Source organism: Oncorhynchus kisutch, linkage group LG5, assembly GCF_002021735.2.
Source record: "Oncorhynchus kisutch isolate 150728-3 linkage group LG5, Okis_V2, whole genome shotgun sequence".
Classification (NCBI taxonomy): domain Eukaryota; kingdom Metazoa; phylum Chordata; class Actinopteri; order Salmoniformes; family Salmonidae; genus Oncorhynchus; species Oncorhynchus kisutch.
Genome location: NC_034178.2, coordinates 7879726 through 7900247, shown reverse-complemented (window position 1 = coordinate 7900247; position 20522 = coordinate 7879726). Strand labels below are relative to the sequence as shown.

Here is a 20522-nt window from a genome sequence, read left to right as displayed (position 1 = left end):
GTTATAGACTGAAGCTTCAAGCTGGTGTCTTTAGTAGAATGACTCAATAAGATAAACTAAGACACCCTAGCTACTGCTTTTCTCCTTCTCTTCCCCCTTTTTCTTCTTTCCACTCGTTCACTCTTAAACCATTAATGGAAGTGATGTCCAAAAATAGGTCCTGAATGTAAACCTTCTAGTTCCTCACAAACCTCAACAAACTGGTTTCACTTCCTGTTCGTGGATCACATCGGAAAATAATAATTACTCTACTCTGAATCTCTTAGCTGAGTAGTTGGTCGAAATGTTCAATTCGGTATCTTGTGATTTCATTAGGCCGATCTGACACAGAATCAATACAGAATCAACACCCACTAATCAACACCCAACACCCACTAAGGGAATCCAAAGATAGACTGTCAAATGGCAATTTATGACAAGATAAGCAAGCTACAAAACAAAATATGATATGACAAAAACATGTTAGAAAAAACTGAATACACTACAGCATGTATCCACTAGTTGTGCTTGCCAGCGTCTGTAGGAATAGACTAGTGGGATACCACTATCTTATCTAAATATTGTGGAGAAGAAGAAGCAACCCTGCTTTATCTCAATGATACATAATGTATGCAGTGGTAGGATATCCAAAAACAGAGTTACGACCTTGTAAGAGTTTAATATGATAGGCCTTGGGAGTGATCCAAAAAACATAAATCCCAAACCACCTTTGCCAGTTTCGGTTTGCAATTAATGTTCCCTGTACTCTCAATAGGTGCCCTTGGGGTTTTAGGCTGGGTTTCTGTATAAGCACTTTGTGACATCTGCTGATGTAAAAAGGGTTTGATAAATACATTTGATTGATTGATTGGTTGTACCGTCCGAGGATTTCGGGATGAGAAATTACACACCCAAGGAGGCAACACCCAATTACACCCAGGTAGACGATTGATTGTAGACTTCAAAGGAGCCTTCTAGAGATAATGGATAGCAGATCAAACACACTTTTCATCACCATAACTGAATCAGAGACCCAAAATACTTGATGTGTTACATCATATGCTGTTGATGTCAACTAGTTCAGAACGTCTGGTAACGAGGAACTACCTGTCCTTTCCGTTGCCATATACCTGACAAACCTAGCAAACCTGACATGTTGGTTTTGGAATTGAGTATTTTAAACAACGTGGCACCGTCATAAGATGCCACTGTTCAAACTAATTTATGCCCTGCTTGAGCTCCCTGTAAGCTGGAGAGTGCCGTTATTATGAATTGGAAATGTCTCGGAGCAACAACGGCTCAGACGCGAAGTGGTATGCCACACAAGCTCACAGAACGGGATCGCCAAGTGCTGAAAAGCGTAAAAATTGTCTGTCCTCGGTTGCAACACTCACTACCGAGTTCCAAACTGCCTCTGGAAGTAATGTCAGCACAAGAACTGTTCGTCGGGAGCTTCATGAAATGGGCTTCCATGGCCGAGCAGCCACACACAAGCCTAAGATCACCATGTGCAATGCCAAGCATTGGCTGGAGTGGTGTAAAGATTGCCGCCCTTGAACTCTGGAGCAATGGAAACACGTTCTCTGGAGTGATGAATCACGCTTCACCATTGGGCAGTCCAACGGACAAATGTGGGTTTGGCGGATGCCAGAAGAACGACACCTGCCCGATTGCATTGTGTCAACTGTAAAGTTTGTTTGAGGAAGAATAAAGGTCATTCTGGGGTTGTTTTTCATGGTTCGGGAAAGGCCCCTTAGTTCCAGTGAAATATTAAACCTACAGCATGTTGCCACAAAGTTGCATACAACTGACATTGTAGATGATTCTGTGCTTCCAACTTTGTGGCGACTGTTTGGGGAAGGCCTTTTCCTGATCCAGCATGAAAATTCCCCGTGCACAAAGCGAAATCCATACAGAAATTATATGTTGGGATTGGTGTGGAAGAACTTGACTGGCCTGTAAAGAGCCCTGACCTCAACCTCAACTCCATCAAACACCTTTTGGATTAATTGGAATGCCGACTGCGAGCCAGGCCTCATCGCCCAACATAAGTTCCCGACCTCACTAATGCTCTTATGGCTGAATAGAATCAAGTACCCACAGCAATGTTCCAACATATAGTGGAAAGCCGTTCCCAGAAGAGTGGATACTGTTATAGCAGCAAAGCGGGGACCAACTCCATATTAATGCCCCTGACTTGGAATAATATGTTCGATGGGCAGGTGTCCACTTACTTGTGTAGTGTACTGTAGCTCAAGGGATAATACCAGTCACAGGAAAGATACTGCCTCTACTCCTGCATCCTGGAGCATCAAAGTCACCATAGTTTGACTGTCAGCAAAAAAAGGAAATCATTTCTGTTGCCTCTGTTTAATGGATTTAAATATAAATGTAATTCAATTATATTATATTATATTCAATCACATTCAGGCTTGTAGGAAATTCCCACCATTCACACTGACTGAGTTTCCTGAATCATAGGTCTATGTCACATTCATTGCCCTGTTTTGGGGAACAACAACATAATGGGGAAGGGTCCACAAATCGTGAGACAGCTCATTTTTTTCATGTGTCTGTCTTTGACCCAGTGACAATTCAGTTCACACTGGTGAGAACCAACTCAGTGCCGCGTTGTCACGTGCTGCCAAAGCATCGCTACATGAACGTAATTCCAGGTTTAGCGCTACACAGGATCCTCGGGACGTCCCAACCCTAACCCTAACCCTAACCTTAACCTTAACCCCTCCATTTACCCTAGGGCTCTCCAAACCTGTTCCTGGAGAGCTATCGTCCTGTAGGTTTTCGCTCCAACACCAGTTGTAACTAACTTGATTCAGGTTATCAACCAGCTAATTATTAGAATCAGGTGCGCTAGATTAGGGTTGGAGTGAAAACTTACAGGATGGTAGCTCTCCAGGAAGAGGGTTGGAGAGCCCTGCTTTACCCTAACCTTAACCGTAACCACAGGAGGTTGGTGGAACCTTAATTGGGGAGGGCGGGCTCATTTTAATGGCTGGAGCGGAATCGGTGGAATGGTATCAAATACATCAAACACATGGTTTCCATGTGTTTGATGCCATTCCATTAGCTCCTTTCCAGCCATTATTATGAGCCATCCTCCCTAAAGCAGCCTCCCTTACCTAACCCTAACTTTAGCCCTTAACTTAACCATTTTAAATGTAAACTTCAGGTATGAGCGTCCTAAGGATCCCAGATAGCAAGGGAGTCCACTAGAGATGGAGGGGGGGGGGCATCATTACACCTTTCAACTAGACTGGAGCATGTGGACAGCTGCCAAATATGCAGCCATTAAAGCCACAGCTAAAAATAAATCCCAAGTATGTTTTTGTAAGGATTTCATTATGGGTCTGACTGCTGCAGCCACTCTGCAGATGCTGTTACATGCAGGCACTCTCTCCTATTAACTATGGAAATATGAAACAAATCATCTCTAATAATCAAAAGACAAGAAATTGAAATATAAACACGTGTCACCTTCGGGCCTACTCCGGAACGTTGTACAGCGCCTTCAGAAAGTCTTCATACCCCTTAGGTTGTTACACATTTTGTTGTGGTACAGCCTGAATTCAAAACGGATGAAATCTTCTTCTTTTTTTTTTACACATCTAAACACAATAACCCATCATGACAAAGTGAAAAGATGTCTTTAGACATTTTTGCACATTTATTTAAAATTAAATACAGAAATATCTCATTTACATAATTATTCACACCCCTGAGTCAATACATGATAGAATCACCTTTGGCAGCAATTACAGCTGTGAGTTTTTCTGGGTAAGTCTAAGAGCTTTGCACACCTGGATTGCACAATATTTGCACGTTTATTATTTGTTTAATTCTTCAAGCTCTATCAAGTTGATTGTTGATCATTGCTAGACAGCCATTTATAACTTGCCATAGATTTTCAAGTCGATTTAAGTCAAAACTGTAACTAGGCCACTTAAGAACATTCAAGGTCGTCTTGGTAAGCAACTCCAGTGTATGTTTGGCCTTGTGTTTTAGGTTATTGACCTAAAACAAATTTGTCTCCCAGTGTCTATTCCGTTTCTTTTTATCCTAAAAAAAACTCTCTAGTCCTTGCCGATGAGAAGCATATACATAACATGATGTGGACATCGCCATCGCAGTTTTATTTTAGTGCCTTACTGCAATCAGGATACATGTTTTGGAATATTTTTATTCTGTATTTTATTTTGTATTTATTACACCACTACTCTTTCTGGGGTCCAAACACACCAAGCACCCACATTTTATATAAAACAAAATATAAAACAGTGAACTATGTTTGTACTGAATGAGCTAAAGATAAACCAGTAAATGCTAAAACATCCATACACCACCACATATCCACAACACAAAATCTAAATGTAATCAACGTTAAATTCAGGCTGTAACACAACTAAATGGGGAAAAAGTCGAGGGGGGTAAGTACTTTCTGAGGGCACTGTAAATCCTCAAAGACAAACGTATGTTGTCAATATGTCATTCCTCTTGAATACCATGAAGGCTTATTTTTTACTGCGTGGAGTGCACGCGTCTTCATATTTACCTCCGACTTCCAAACGATATAGGCGTGAGAACTGGACTGTTGCTGCTTCTTCTGAAGCCATCTCCGCGGTGAGAATAATGTGTTCGTGCTCCCAGTTGGAGTGACGCTGGGGCTCCTCACCAGAAACGGTAAATCCCACGCGGTATTCCGCTTTGTGCCCCTCACAGTCACGTCATAGTTAAAGGGAAAGTTTGATGTCGGGGAGAGGTCCAAGGGTGTGGAAGGACCAGATAAAGACGAAAGGGGTTGTTTCACCCTAAGATTTCTGGACCGGGCATCTGTTTTCAACGCAACCGGGTGCTCAGGGGAGCTTGGCGAGGATGAAAACGCACCTGCTTCCTCAACGCGCAAACCAGGTGACCCCAAGCGGTCCCCATGGGTTCCATCTGTCTCTGTGCCACATTTCCTTATAATATCAGGGTCCAGGCTCCGAGTTTGTCGCAACTTCCTTTTGGAGATGGCTTTGGTGGCTGGAGTGGAGCAGGAGAAGACATTCAGTAGTCCTTGACCAGATGACATCTCTATCTCCCCTCTGCACAAACGCAGCAGCGTTTGAAAAAAACAACCTTTTCTCAGAAGTTTAGTTTAAGCGCCATAAAGAACCAAACCACGAGATAGGTCCCATCAATATACTCCTACAGTGAACCCTTGGTCCACGTGTTTTTATGCTGTCATCGTTAGAATGCCTTGGTTCAGATAAAGCGAGAGACAGAGAGCGCGCAAATGAATCCAATTCTCTGTGCCGTGTTATTATGCATGCAGCTCAGCTCGTTCCCAAACTGTAGTCAGGGCGGACGGCAGGATGAGAGAAATTTCCCAGCTGATTACCCTCGCCGCCGCTCATCTAATCCGTCCAATGCGCTCCTGTGGCTGTTAAGACTGCGCACTCGTGTTGCTCCAATGAGCAAAACCAGTGCATACAAGTGTCTTCCCCGGGTCTTTACCTGCATCTTTCAAGTTTGTATCATAAATGTATTGTATAGCCTACATAGGTTGGGCCTATGTGATGTATAGCTGCATAGCCTAACTTTCACTTTGTTGAAATAAAGCACAACTAAAGCTGGCCGATTGAGGACATGGCATAAAGATTAATCATCGACCTAAAACCATAATCCATAAATGAGGATTAATCCTATAATCTAGTCTATTTTACTATAATTCACTTTGTACATTACATTGGGACACATGGCGCGTTTGTCTTACCCTCAAAATAAATATCATGGTCTGATTATCTTGCTCTCTGCATTTTCGCACCACAAGTTTCTCAGAAGTTGTGAGAAAGACTGTCAGGCACAATGTTGCTATATATGGGTTAGCTGCTATGCAGCACGTTTGGCCAGAAGGAGCTCAGACTTGGCTCCTTCCTTCCACCTCAACTCTACCAGTGTTAACATTGTAAATGGGCATTTCGTAGGTGTCTTTTGAGAAACTCAGGGTTATAGGGGCATGGCTTCCTCTTTTTATATTTTTATAATTCTCCCAGCTTTCACTCTCTCTCAATTCAATTCAAGGGCTTTAATGGCATGGGAAACATATGTTAACATTTCCAAAGCAAGTGAAATAGATAATAAACAAGAGTGAAACAAACGATACAAATTAACAGTAGACATTACACTCACAGAAGTTCCAAAGGAATAAAGACATTTCAAATATCACATGATGTCTATATACAGTGCTGTAGCGATGCGCAAATAGGTTAAAGTGCAAAAGGGAGGAGCCCCAGCGTTTTCAAATTCTTTGTGGATCACTCTCTCTCTTTATCTCATCCGTTCCCCCTGTCTGTTTTTAGGCTGGTCAAATCTCACTGAGCTGTTATCAGTGTCATGCAGTGTAGCTTCATAAGCAGCTTTATCAGGGCAACCCCCTCCTCCAGTCTCCCATGAGGCACCATTTCCCCATACCTTCACACACACATACAGGCAGGTACACACGCATGCATGCATATACAGGAATGAACATAGGCATGCATGTACGCAGAAAGGCAGGCCTGCACGCATGTACACACACACACATGTACACACACAAGCAAGGCAATTATTCATCCCTTCTCATCATTTTGGGGTCCCGAGTGGCGCAGTGGTCTAAGGCACTGCATCTGAGCGCTAGAGGCGTCACTACAGACCCTGGTTCGATTGAATGCTGTCTCACAACCGGCCGTGATTGGGAGTCCCATAAAGTGGCACACAATTGGCCCAGTGTCATCTGGGTTAGGGTTTGGCCGGGGTAGGCCGCCATTGTCAATAAGAATTTTTCTTAACTGACTTGCCTAGTTAAATAATGGTTAAATAAAATAAAAAATGCAAAAATGGTAAAAACGCAGTAGTGTAGATAGAGGGATAAAGATTGGTGAGAAGGAGTCAGAAAGAAGCAATCTATTGCTGCTCTACCTCAAGGTTGCAGGGGTTGTAAAAGGGCCCCCAGCACTGAAACCAGACATATGACTATATGGTTGGTGTGTACCAGAGGTAGAAATTATCATCACACATGCATGTGCCTGTAAGCTCCCCCATGTTAACCCAATGAGTCCCACTGTAACGTTTTGGACTTCTAACCCCTTTTAAATATTGTTGTAAAATTGGATCCGTCTATTTATTCTGGATGTGTAGATACCAACCATTAAACTGTGTGATTAACAGGGGCTGAGCGGTGTTTGTGATGGGTCGGGGACCGGGGCCGGGTCTTTTTTACAAAAACGTCTGTAGTGTCCGAATGGTTTGAGCAACAAACTATTAAAACCACATATTTTATTAATAGAGTAATGGGAGTAAAACAGCCTGCAGGGGTTAAATTAGGATGAGAGGGGTGCTGGGTAGGGACTAAGTAGAATGGTTTCTAATATACTTTAGTGGGCATCAGCCACTAGAAACCAAATATGATTCTAAAACACTTATATGAAAATGTGTTTATAGATAATATCAGTCCAATTGGCTGTTATAGGAAGAGTAAAGATTTTTTAACAAAGAAACTGTTCTGCTCTAATTCTTTATAATTGGAGAAGTCTGTTTCTTGTCTAGCCATAAGGCAGGAAACAGGTAGCCTACTTCATCAGTAATCTACTCTGGCCAACAGTAAACATATGTAGTGTGTTAGGCTAATTAAGTAGGCTATGACATACAATCCTGACCTTGTGAGTTGACTGAGCTAAATGTATCACTCATTAGAATTGCACTGTGAATGCAGGTCTTATTCATGTCACACATCAGTGTGGTGACAGAAGTGACAGCAGAGATAGCCTGATGGTTTCTGTCAGAATGGAAAAAAGCACACACTTGCACTCATAAGCGGTTCAGCATACAAGGCATCATACACATAAATGCAACTAGACCATAAGAAGAGGGATTTCCTTCAGAGTCTCTCTCAAACTGTCTCTTTAACTGTTTTTTCATCTGGAAACTGAAATGGTGCTAGTTCGGTCTCCAAATTTAGAAAATAATGAGCCTCATTAAGCTGAGTAAACATTCACCATCTGAACCCTATCAAAATGTTTTTGTTTGCAATATGTAATAAAAAGCATGAGCTGGCGCACACCCAGAGAATCACTGTGCCTTCTTCAGGGTGATGCAAACATATATGCCTTGGTTTGAAACAAGCTCAGGTTGGAAAAAGCGTATTTTTGTTGACATAACTTTTAATTGTTACTGGTTGTCCTTTGTTGCGTTATTTACTAGCTACATGGACAAACTTTTGATTTATTGTAGGAGGGGCAACATGTCACAGAAATATTAGTAAGATCATCTTTGAATAACGGCCGCCCTCTGCTGGTCAATTTATGTACTGTTTATTTCTACGGCGTCCACGAAGGACCAAACTAGAAATTCCCTATTACGGGTTCGTTTGATGAGTTGTGTCCTAGCGCCATCTCCATATTTTTTTCAAAGACCCCTTTGGATACAGCCCGGCGGGGAAAGGGTTAAGGAGCGGGGGGTCCAGATGCCTCCTCTCCTGCTCGCTATGACGAACAAATGAACTCCCGGGGAATGAAATTTAAATTCCACAAAGGAGAAAAAGTCCTATGTTTCGAACCTGACCCTACGAAGGCTAAAGTACTCTATGATGCAAAGGTAAATGACTTGTTGTTTAGCCAAGAGTTTGTTTGCGGTCACAAGGGCTGATACTGCATGCAATTCCCAAACATTTTGATTGCCAGTTTTTATGACTTTATCCAATACTGTAGCTAAGTTAGACATCATGTTTATTTGATATATCCGGATAGACCACAGAAGGCCCGACCGAGGTTGCCATGCTAGCTAGCTGCTAGGCTAACGTTTGCTATTAGGCTAACATACCGTTAACGTAATATGGTAGGTTTATGGCAAAAACGAGGCCATCAACAATGGCTGCAGCCGTGTTATTTTTTGCTATGCTGTAGCCATGTTGTAGTTGCTATCTCTGCACATGTTGTAGCCAGGTTAGCGCGGGTATATTTTCTTAGCTAGCTCGTAGCTGCTACATTTAGCTAACGTCAACTGTCATAACAACAACTGTCCGCTAACGGTTGAAGCAACGTTAAACACCAACGGTGAATTAACATAGCATGAGTTCACGTTAGCTAGCCTCTGTGCAAGGCCAGGGCAACACATTACAATCAGCCAACCCGTTGTTTACATAACATTAGCTAGCTAGCACCAATTAGTAATGTGTTGTTAGCTAACTAACGCGTACTGATGGCTAACTGTCTTTGGTGTAGATGTGGTGATACATTTGCCTGCTGTCTGTTACACGCTAACTTGAGTTTGGTTGGCTACCGCTAACTATCGTTCATTTCTGGGATTGTGTGTTGTAGGTCGTCGATGTTGTAATTGGCAAAGATGAACGTGGAAAGCGAGTCCCAGAATACCTGATTCACTTCAATGGTTGGAACAGAAGGTAAACTCACACACAAGACACAGTCTGGGGTGGTGGGCTTGAAGAAGGGATACTGGGGAGGAGGTTTGGTGGGGACAGGTAGCAGGGTTCTTGCTGTGTTCCTGAGTGGTGGGGTTGATGGGAGGATCACTCTCCAACCCCCCCCCAAATAAAAGTGCCATCCCCTGTATCTATGAGTGGTTTAGGTTAATTTCCCCATCCTTTGTGGGCTCTGCCTGTTGAGCAGCAAAAGGGCTCATTTTCCAACATTCGCCCTATAAGCAAGCTACTGGTAGAAACTTTGTACGGTTGGCTAAAAATAGTGGTCACGTTTATTTAACAATCCTTTGAAAACTGTACATAGTTGTCAATGATTTTAGCCATCTATATGGTGGAAATCATTGAGTGTGTATAGCAACCTTCAGTGGAGATTTGTTCTTGATATCACTTTGACAATACTGTCATGCCGACTGCATGCAGCTTAAATTGGAAGGGGTGGTATTCATAATCTGTTGCTTTGTGCTACAGTTGGGATCGATTGGCAGCAGAGGACCATGTGCTCAGGGAAACTGACGAAAATCGCAAATTACAACGTAAACTGGCTCGTAAAGCTGTGGCTCGCATGTAAGTTTGACTCCATTGGAGAATATCGGAAAAGTAAGCATTAGGCCTGACTGCAGATTTGGTGCCAGTGTCCTGTCTAACTGTGTCCACTTCAACCCACAGGAGGAGAAAGGGATGGGGGAAGAGACGTCGTCGTCTACCCGGTGTTGAGTCAGCTCTGAAGACACTTCCTGAAGAGAAGGAAGAGAGTGATGACGCATGTGAGTTTGCCTGTTCCATCACACTCAAACTAGTGCTAGTGCAAAGTAGTTTATCGGAATGGCTTTTTGTTGTAAATGGCGTGCAAGCTAAAATTACATGCACTTTTTGGTGGGGGTATCTTTCAGGTTTGATTACGTCTTCAGACAACAGTGACGAGGACGATTCCGAGGATCCTGAATCTTTGAAAAGTGAGGAGAGCGACTCTTCCGAAGATTTGGACAAAATGGTATTGTGTTTTGAATTATAGACTACGACAGACAAATAGGTTATGTATTGAGAAAACATATCAACTCGGTTGTTCTATTGACATTGTCAGGAATACACATTTTGACAAAATGGCTCGGATGGATCTGACTGTTTGCCCATCTTATCTCCAGCAGGAAGAGCAGGAAGCTCACGCTAAGATGGAGAGTGAGGACAAGACCATCAACATAGACATCCCTGAGGTTCTCAAGAAGAAACTGGAGGATGACTGCTACTACATCAACAAGAGGAAGAAGGTGTGTCATTAAACAAAGATAACACCCGCTTTATTGTAGTTCTCTATACCTATTCATATCCCTCCAAATTCCTAGATATTGGTCATGTTCAGTATAGTACCTCCCTGTTTCTATCATTTGTCTAACTGAGCTAGTCCAATAGGAACACAGATTTGTCATTTTCTGTTGCTAAACTTTTTGCCTCAATGTACCGTACTGAATGCAACTCTTGACATTTCAACATCTCACTGCCAATGAGCTGTGATCATGAAGGGCTTTGTTCTTTTTCTACCCAGTTGGTGAAGCTTCCGTGCCAGATGAACATATTGAACATCTTGGAATCATACGTGAAGCACTTTGCCTTCAACGCAGCCTTCTCTGCCAATGAGAGGTACAGAAGTCACCAGAGCACCGCCCAGACCAGCCTCAGTCCTCACTATGTTCCTCCAGAGAAGAAGTGAGTCCCCAAAGTACAACATTTCCCATTAGCCTTTTCGCCTCCCATGAGTCCCATGGGCTACATAATGGTTTTGTTTGACATTGCAGCCGCCTGCCAACTGACTGATCTACAAATCACCTTGCATCATAAATAACTACTCAATGTTATTTGTAGATCAAGTATGTCAGTCACAATATTACCAATAAATGCATCACAGATTCGATGCTCTCGAACATGGTTATCGTGGATGAAATTATCTTTGTGATAGCTAAAAGCTACCATTTTGTTTCAGTGAGGAGCTTTGCAAGGAGATGGTGGACGGCCTGAGAATCACCTTCGACTTCACCCTTCCCATGATCCTCCTGTACCCCAACGAGCACGCTCAGTTCAAGAAAGTCAGCTCCTCAAAGTTCTTCCTGCCTATCCGGGACAACATAGCCAGCTCCAGCAAGTAAGACAGACATCAGGCTATGTATGCAATCCTCTTGAATAATTAACATCGTCATTTTCAGGTCGGCAGATGAAACAAAATGAAGTTGAAAACGTTTCACTGTTGGAAGACACGAAGTACATCAGGCCTTTGTTCAGTTTGTATATCTGACCTAAGTTGAAAATGTCAGTGACAAATTATTGTACGTTTCTTTGGTTTTGTGGTGTTGGATGTCATTACCAAACTGGTCTTTCTTTGACCATCTCCGCCCTTCCTATCCTAGGACCCTGCGTGAGCGCACCCCCAGCCCCTCTGGCCACAACCCCTCCACCCCCCAGTCCACGGACAGTCAACCGGCCCTGAGCGAGGCCTCCACAACCACGGCAAACCCCACCACCACGCCCAAACGCCGGCGCTGTGCCTCCACGGCCGACCCTGACGCCCCCCAGTCCCTGCGGCGCTCCACACGTCACACCTCTGGGGGTGAGCGGATGGCGGGCGAGGGGGGCAGCGCTACGACCTCACCCCAGCCCAAACGCCGCCTCGCCAGCCTCGACACGCCTGCCCAGCTGCCCAAGTTCTTCCTCAATCTGGAGAAGAGTGAGTGGCAAGAAAACACACTCAAACACAATAAGCAGTTTATTGTGTAGTGCTTTACTTTATGCAATGTCACCCGTAGCCTCTGTTGTTGTAATGACTATATCCACACGCTAGATGGCACTCTTCCCTCTTGTCATACATTACAGTCCGCTCCCAAACACATGGAATATTGTCTGCGCACAGCTTCTCAGTGCTACAGCACACAGTAAATGTCTGTTGTTGTTTCTGAAGTGTCCATGAAAATGTTGTCCTCCACCCACTCCCATCAGTTGATTGACTGCCCTCCTGTCCCCTTCCCAGAAACCCCTGTCCACAGTGGCTCGTCCTCTCCGTTGCCCCAGACACCCAGCAAGGAGGGCAGCGGCGTCTTCTCTGGCCTGGAGAGCCGACGGAACAACGAGCTCAATGAGGTCCTGAGCTGGAAGCTGACCCCTGATAACTACCCCCAGAGTGACCAGCCTCCCCCACCCTCCTACCTGTACGGCTCACAGCACCTCCTACGCCTCTTCGGTAGGTGTTCTCCTAAGCCCTTTCTCTGAGTGGGGGAAACGGGGATTGTTGTTGAGTTCAATGTAGCCTCCAGTCACTCGTTCTCTTTCAATCTTGTTTTATTCCCCTTATACAGTGAAGCTGCCAGAGATCCTAGGGAAGATGCAAATCCCAGAGAAGAACCTAAGGGCCCTGGTCAAACACCTGGAGCTCTTCCTCAGGTACCTCCTATCTAATTATAGAATCATGACATGTTTTCTGTACTTTTGTTCTTCTTTTAGTGATCAGCCACACACCATAACTAGGCTAGAACCAGGGCTTCAATAAGCTCTATTTCGGCTGCCATAGCTCACCTCCATAGAACCTAGGCCTGGTACGTTTCCTTGTGCTGCCAAAGTAGCCAATGTCAGGTGGTTATTTAAGAAGAAAATGTTTTCTCATTAACCTTCCTGGTTAAATACAGGTCATAAATCACGTTTTCTAAACTGGGTGGTTTGAGCTCTGAGTGCTGAAAGCTGTGGTATACCACAGGTTTGACAAAAAAATACTACTTACTGTTCTAACTATGCTGCTAACCAGTTTATACTAGCAATAAGGCACCTCAGTGTTTGTGGTATATGGCCAATATACCACAGCTAAGATCTGTATCCAGGCACTCCGTGTTGCATCATGCATAAGACCAGGCCTTAACCATGCTATATTGGCGATATACCACACCCCATCAGGCCTTATTCCATTAATAACTAATAACTCCTCAAGCCACATTAACTCGCAGTGGAACTGAAGATGCACAAATCGCCAGTCTCCAGGATTAGTGACACTGACTGGGCGAAGCCCGTTATCCCCCAGTCAATCACTGCCTGGTCTGTAATTGTGCCGGCCGCCTCGCAGGAAGGGACAGGCTGCCGTTTAGTTGCTGTGCCGACAACAGTTCCATGATCGACTTCCTTTGATTACGATATTGCCCACGTCAGCATTTTTTGGGACGTGCTCACTTAGCTAACCTGGTGTGTGGTTTCCACTTGATGGGCCTCTGACATTGTATTAACGTTAGCTTACGTTAGCTTAGCATGTAGAAATGTTTGCACAATGCCTATAAAAAACCTATAAAAAATAATAATTGGACAGCGCAGTGGAGAATAGAGAGGTGGATTTTTCCCATGAGGCTTTTTGTATATCTTTGAGAGGGGTGGGATCCCTGTTGGGAGCAATGGAACTGCACTCTCCATTGATCTGCTGACACGCACACACAATCCTCTCCGCCTATCCAGTGTTGCCCCGTCACCTGAAGTCTAGCTCATTCAACTGGGCAGTTAGCTGTGGTGTAATGCTATTAGGTAGAAACTCTCTGTTTGTGTGATTCATGCAGCTCACTGAGTGGAAAAAGTGCTCACAGACCTGTAAGCTGGCTCTCCCTGCATGCCTGCCACGGTTATTGTAGCCATAATATCGTCTAACAGGATGTGATCAGACGATGATGGCTTGAGATGTTATTTATGCAGAGGGATTGATATGCTGTTTTTGTGTCTGTGCATGTGCCTCTCTGTGTGTGTGCGCGCGTACCTGCATCTGTCTGTATGTGTATGAGAGACTGTCAGACTACATTCAAGTGAAGGGAGATGAGTCGGCGTTACACAAGCCGGCGATTCTAATCTTTAAATCCTGCCCAGCGATCTTCAGCTGGCCCCAAACCTAGGGGATTTATTCTCTCCTTTATTAATCAAACGCCTGCAGTTTCCCCTCCAGCCACCTCTCTGCGCTGTTGTACACTGAGGGACATATGACTCCTTTCTTCTCACAGCTGGGTACGTCTCAATCTTTTTTTAAATTTAAGTTAATTTTTTATTAACAACAAATCAATACATAAAGCACATGAGGGAACACAAACATACATAGGTTACAAACAATGGACAATCGAGCTAGGGGGCACAATATCACATTACAATTACACAAGGACCTTAAGGGACATGCATATACTTACAATTCTAACAGCTTTTTTGTTAGTAGAGCATTTAACCGTCTTAAAATACAGTTCAATTTATTTTTGTAGGGTACGAAAATGTGGTTTTCTGTTTGTAAATTTACATTTGTGTATATGAAATTTGGCCAAAAGAATAATGAAATGAATGACATAATGTTTCAGCTTATTTCTATTGTATGTAAAGAATCCAAACAGTACATCTCTCCACAATAGTGTAAAATCTTCATAAATGTGTTCAATTATAAACCTACTGATGTCTTGCCACAGTTTTCTTACATGCATATAATGCCAAAAAAGATGCAACACTGTTTCTGGGTGGTCATTAAAAAAGGAGCCATTTGAGTTGATGTTTTCCTTAAACTTCTTCATATAGTGGTTGGCAGGATAATATTTATGAATCATTTTAAAGGAAACTTTCTTAATGTTGTTAACAAGTAGGTATGTGTGTGCCAACATCCAAACTTTTTCCCAACATATATAATCAATAAATCCATTCCAATAAGGCATGACATAAGGTATAGATAGATACAACATCCTGCTGAAACAAGGTTTGTATCGCTCTGTTGTTGAATGGACCAAAAGAGAAACAAATATTTCCTACTGATGAGTCAGCAGGGTCAATAGAAGGTAGGCTCTGAGGGTCAGGTCTTGACACGTTCCTGAATAACATAGCAACGCCTGAGGGAATGGCATCTAAAACAATTGCAAAATCTTTAGGTGTTACAGGGACCTTGTAACTTGATAAGAATTCCTTATAACTGAGTAAAAGACCCTCTGCATTTACCAGATGGCTCACCAATAGGATGTTATTTCGGAACCAATATTCTAAAAACAAAGAAGAATTTTCATACAATATATCCCGATTATTCCATATATAATATCTGTGTGGAGAAAAATTGTTTATAAATTAAGGACCATGACAAGAAAAGAAGAAAGTTTCACTGGAACTTTGTCAATATTATAATTGCAAAACAACATGAAGTTAAGGCCACCAAAAGTAGAGAAGACATGATGAGGAATACAATTCCAGATAGAAGTGGGTCTTCTTTTCGGAATTGTTTTATCCAATTGATCTTAAAAGTATTATTTAAAATAGTAAAGTCAAGAAAATTCTGTCCACCATTCTCATAAGTGTCCATTACAACAGTTTTCCTAATGTAATGGGTACGGTTTCTCCAAAGAAAGTTGAAAAGCATCTGGTCTATCTCCTTGCTTATTTTACTGTCAAGATATAAAGATAGAGTGCCATATGTTAGTCTAGAGAGAACTTCAGCCTTGGTTATTAGGACTCTACATTTTAAAGATAAGTCCCTCTGTAGCCATTGATTTAGTTTCTTCTGGGGTTTTTTAATAAGAGGGTTCAAATTTAGTAAGCCTCTAGACTTTTGATCCTTTGTAAGGTTATGCCTAAATATGTAAGTTCTTCTTTTACTGGAATACCATAATATGAAGGTGTCACACAATCTTTGACAGCTATGAGTTCACATTTATTAATGTTAAGATATAGACCAGACGCTTTGGAAAAGGATTGTATCACATTGATCGATACGGGAATTTGGTTAGCGTCTTTCAGAAAAAGTGTAGTATCGTCAGCCAGCTGGCTTATAATAATTTCTTTACCAGCTGTGGAAATACCTTGTACAGGACTATTATTAAAATAATTTGCAAGAAGTTGGGTGATAAATAAAAACAGGTACGGAGAGATAGGACAACCTTGCCTAATTCCTCTCTTTAACTCAATCTAGGTGAGGTGCCATATTTCAATTTGATAGAGCTGTTACCATTTGCATAGAGTCTTAATAGACTAAAAGAAAAAATCCCCAAAGCCAAGTCTCTCGAGAGTGGAAGAGAAACTGATGCTCTACTGTGTCAAATGCTTTATAAAAATATTTTTTAAATAATATGAAGTTATCCTCAGTTATTAGGTCAGAGTACTCAAGTATGTCTAATACTAGTCTGACATTGTTAGAAATATGTCTTTTCCTCATGAAGCCAGACTGTGTTTCATCAATGTTTGCATCCAGGACTTCTTTAATTATTTTTGCAAGTAGTAAGGCCAATATCTTAGTCATTATTAAGAAGACAAATTGGACGCCAGTTATCGATGAGCAGCACTTATTTTTTAGGCTTAGGTATCAGTGTTATTAACCCCTGACTCATTGTAGGAGGGAGAACATTGTTTTTAATACTCTCTAAAAAGACTTCAAATAGGATGGGAGCTACTTGTTCAGAAAATAATTTGTAAAATTGTGATGTAATTCCATCAACACCTGGTGATTTATTGTGCTTTAGATGTTTGATAGACTCTATAATCTCTTCAACTTTAATGGGTTCATCACACTGTTTAGATTCTATATCACTGATAGAGTGAACATTATTCAGTGAGTTAAAAACATATCTGTGGATTCCTGACAGTACGTACAGCTATACAATTTTCTGTAAAAATTGCTACAGTATTTAGCGATTAGTTTTTGGTCATCTGTAATAACACCATCAATGTTTAACTTGTGGATATTGTTATTTTTAGAGTGAAATTTCGCAAATCTAAAGAAATAGGATGAATTCTGTTCTCCCTCCTCAATCCATTTTTTCCTAGATCTAATAAAGGCTCCTTCTGCTTTTAATGTGTATATATATTATCCAGTTTATTTTGTAACTCAATTAGTTTCATCTTCTCCTCCCCCAAGAGGTTGACTGGGGACCTCTGAGAAAGAGAAGTTATCTTAATGATCACCTTTTTCTCCTCCGCTCTTCTGGTCTTAGCAAGATTACTACCATATTTTCTAAGGTATTTGGACACCTCAAATTTAAAGAGCTCACAGTTCTTGCAGTAAGATTTTTCTTCACAAGCCCTTTCCCAAAAGTGTGAGAGCAGATCTTTAACCTCAAATTTAACTATATCATTGTTTAATAATAAGCTAATTAGCTTCCAGTAAGATGCTCTACCAAGGTTCGTATCAGGGGTAAATATTTTGATATCAATGTAAATAGCCCTATGTTCTGTGAGGGGAGTAGTACAAATATTTGTAGTAACACACTCACTATCAATACATTTGGATATAAGCCAAAAATCATTTCTGGATTGTCTGGAACCTGTTTTGTTACTCCAAGTGAATGATCTTTCGGCCGGAAACCCCTCTCTCCATATATCAGTAAGATCAAACTTTTACATAAAAAGTATTAAACCCAAATTCTGATTGGTTGGCCTACCTGAGGGCCATCTATCAGTTGGATTATCTATTATAATGTTAAAGTCCCCTCCTATCAATAATAACGAATTGGGAAATTTAGATAACCAATGAAGTATGTTTCTCTATAGATTCAAGCAACTCATCATTCTCATGTTTGGTGTTGTACCCGTAGAAGTTTACAGTAATGAGCATAATGTCATTGTAACTGATCACACGACCAATAAAGTGACCAAAGGGGTCACATTCCGAGTGTAGAATATTACCACCAAAGGTATTGTTCATTGTAGTGACACCGGCGGAGCGTTCAGATCCATGGGAAAGCCAAATATCGTTGCCCCACTGTGACCTCCAGAAGTTGGCATCAGCCGAATTTGAGTGAGACTCTTGAAAAAAGCAAAACTCTGTTCGAAATTGTTTAGCAAATAAAAATAAGGCCTTGCGCTTCATATTGTTTTCTAACCCCCTAGAATTAAGAGAAACTATAGACAAAGACAAAACAACAAAGATTATATAAAAGTATAAACTGTAGTAGGATGAGTCAAAGACGTAGGAGCAGTGAACGTAAACGATAAGGAACCGAGATCTGCACCATTTTAAGTCAATTTAAAGTGAAAATTAGCTTATTCCATAAACATTGAGCTAGACGTTATCTGGCTTTGAAAAATTCAACTCAACTGAAAATTATGTTGAAGACCAAACCAAGGGTTCTCGTAGTAAGAGAGACTAAAAACCCTCTTTAGTGCAATCAGGAACTATTCTGAGAAATAAAACAACAAATAATAATTTAAATAAAAGGGTACCTACTATTTTAAGTACATATGAAAACTGATCATAAAATAATCGAATAAAAAATGTTTTACATATAAATGTTCCTGAGACCTTTTTTGGAAATAAGTATTAATAACTAAATAGAGCAATAACCGTGTAAAGTCAGAGCAGACCTGTATGCCATTTATAACAGTATCTTAGTTACTGTATACATACAAAATAAATACAACTTTCAATCTTCTTTGGAAATTTGTAAACAAAATAGGTCTTCTGGTCATACAAAGAGCAAACTAATAAATTGAAATACCTGAGTATTCCTTAAAAATAGTCACCTGATGCTTGTTAGGTAAACAACATAAGGAAAATGAGAATACCATGGCTGAAACCATCAACCTGTTCCTTCTGGTGAGATTTTAGGGAGAAATATGGATTTCTGAACCGTTGATGAAGCCTCGTCCTCCGACGAAGTAAGCAGCCTTGCCCTCATTTCGTGCTATCTTGATCATTGGCCACAACTTGTTCCTTCTTTCTATGTCTTCCGGGCTGAGATACTCGGCGAAACGCATACCATGGCTCTGAAAGAAGGCGTTCTTCCTAGCAGCTTTCCAGACAGCATCCCTGTAGAATCTGGCAGTGAATAGGATGATGATACCCCTTGGTCTTGAATCGTTTTGCTGTTGCTTCTTGCCGAAGCGATGCACAACGTCGATGGTATCACCAACTTGGTTCTTCTCTGCAGGCAAAACTTCTTGGCAGATACGGATAGCCTCTCCTCGCACATCTTCATTCTCCACCTCTGGCAAGCCGTAGAGTCTCGGGTTCCATTTTCTTGTGTATTGTTCCAGATCAGTGAGACGTCTATGGTAGACATTATTATTTTTCACCCTTTCCACATTTTTTTTCAACTTTTGCCACTCTCGTTTTCACATCCTTGATTTCACCACATGCAAACTCCAGTCTTTTTCAGGCCTTTCGATAACCATGGTGTTCGCGCCTACCATTTTCTCAATGGCGTCACACCTGGAGTTGATGAGTAAGGAGAGGGTAGCCACGATGTCAGAGTTCATGTTGACTGTAAACTTTTTTTCTTTTTCCCACAATCTGTCTGAAGTGTGGTACAGAGCTCGGTAAAAAAGCGTCTGTTCAAGCTGTCATCTTGGCACCTCCTCTTGGGTACGTCTCAATCGTCTATTAGGGCCTTCTTCCGCTAGTGTCATCTTTTTATTGACAGTAACCACGTTTCCATACACAGCTTTTATACAAAAAAAATTCACGATGGCTGTGATATAAACAGGAAGTTTCAGTACAGTTTTATAAATTTGTTTTGACATGGTGGGATCTTTTTGTTTCGGTAAAGTTAACTATGAAAGAAATGGCGGTGGAAAGGCCTTTATGTGCAAATGTTGATATAATAACCATAATATCGAAGTAAACTTGGAGTCACGCGATGACATGGTGTGGGGTCCTCCCAATACGACTCTGGAAAACACGCAGTTTATTAAGCTATTATGAACTTCACAGGGTGGTAAAAGGACGGTATGAGCTGGATGCACCTTTTCAATACATAGCAAAAGGTCTTACTCTGGTGACATGATCGATGCTTGACTGCCGTTTGACAAATACAAATATTCTTATGTAGACTAGCCTACAAGCACTATCTGCGAGCTGTTGGCTAAACCACACATGCCAAGACCAGACTAGGCATATTTGCTATTTAATGCAACAGTTTTGTCATAAAAGTATCGATAAGGTTGAAAATGCGATGAACTATAGATTTTTATTCGATACATGGAAACGTAAGCGAACTAGTACATTTTGTGCAGTGAATTTTATCTGCGACAATCAGTTTGGTGGAAACGCAGCAATGGTGGGAAAATGCGCATATTGGCTTTGCGTGGATTTTGGAATATTCACACATCTGTTGCT

At 41.7% G+C, this 20522-nt stretch overlaps 2 protein-coding genes across 6 annotated transcripts in view; one reads left to right on the top strand and one right to left on the bottom strand.

Moving 5' to 3' along the window:
* Positions 1-5675, bottom strand: part of LOC109890603 (rho GTPase-activating protein 6) — an 80382-nt gene extending 74707 nt beyond the window's left edge. Inside the window, exon 1 of one of the 2 annotated variants that reach the window (XM_031824345.1) lies at positions 4550-5675. In XM_031824345.1, the coding sequence (XP_031680205.1) occupies positions 4550-5068 (519 nt within the window). In that variant the 5' untranslated portion in view covers positions 5069-5675. The remainder of the gene's footprint in view (positions 1-4549) is intronic. The other variant, XM_031824344.1, reaches the window with a different exon arrangement.
* Positions 5676-8370: 2695 nt separating this feature from the next.
* The window catches only part of LOC109890602 (male-specific lethal 3 homolog), a 17825-nt gene continuing 5673 nt past the window's right edge, over positions 8371-20522 (top strand). The window contains exons 1-12 of one of the 4 annotated variants that reach the window (XM_031824343.1): positions 8381-8610; positions 9333-9415; positions 9923-10018; positions 10121-10218; positions 10345-10445; positions 10600-10719; positions 10995-11155; positions 11430-11588; positions 11851-12167; positions 12468-12677; positions 12793-12877; positions 14391-14545. In XM_031824343.1, coding sequence (XP_031680203.1) covers positions 8512-8610; positions 9333-9415; positions 9923-10018; positions 10121-10218; positions 10345-10445; positions 10600-10719; positions 10995-11155; positions 11430-11588; positions 11851-12167; positions 12468-12677; positions 12793-12877; positions 14391-14505 — 1644 coding nt within the window. In that variant the 5' untranslated portion in view covers positions 8381-8511 and the 3' untranslated portion in view covers positions 14506-14545. Of the gene's footprint in view, positions 8611-9332; positions 9416-9922; positions 10019-10120; positions 10219-10344; positions 10446-10596; positions 10720-10994; positions 11156-11429; positions 11589-11850; positions 12168-12467; positions 12678-12792; positions 12878-14390; positions 14546-20522 lie in introns of those variants that run through there. The other 3 variants (XM_031824342.1, XM_020482549.2, XM_020482548.2) reach the window with 3 other exon arrangements.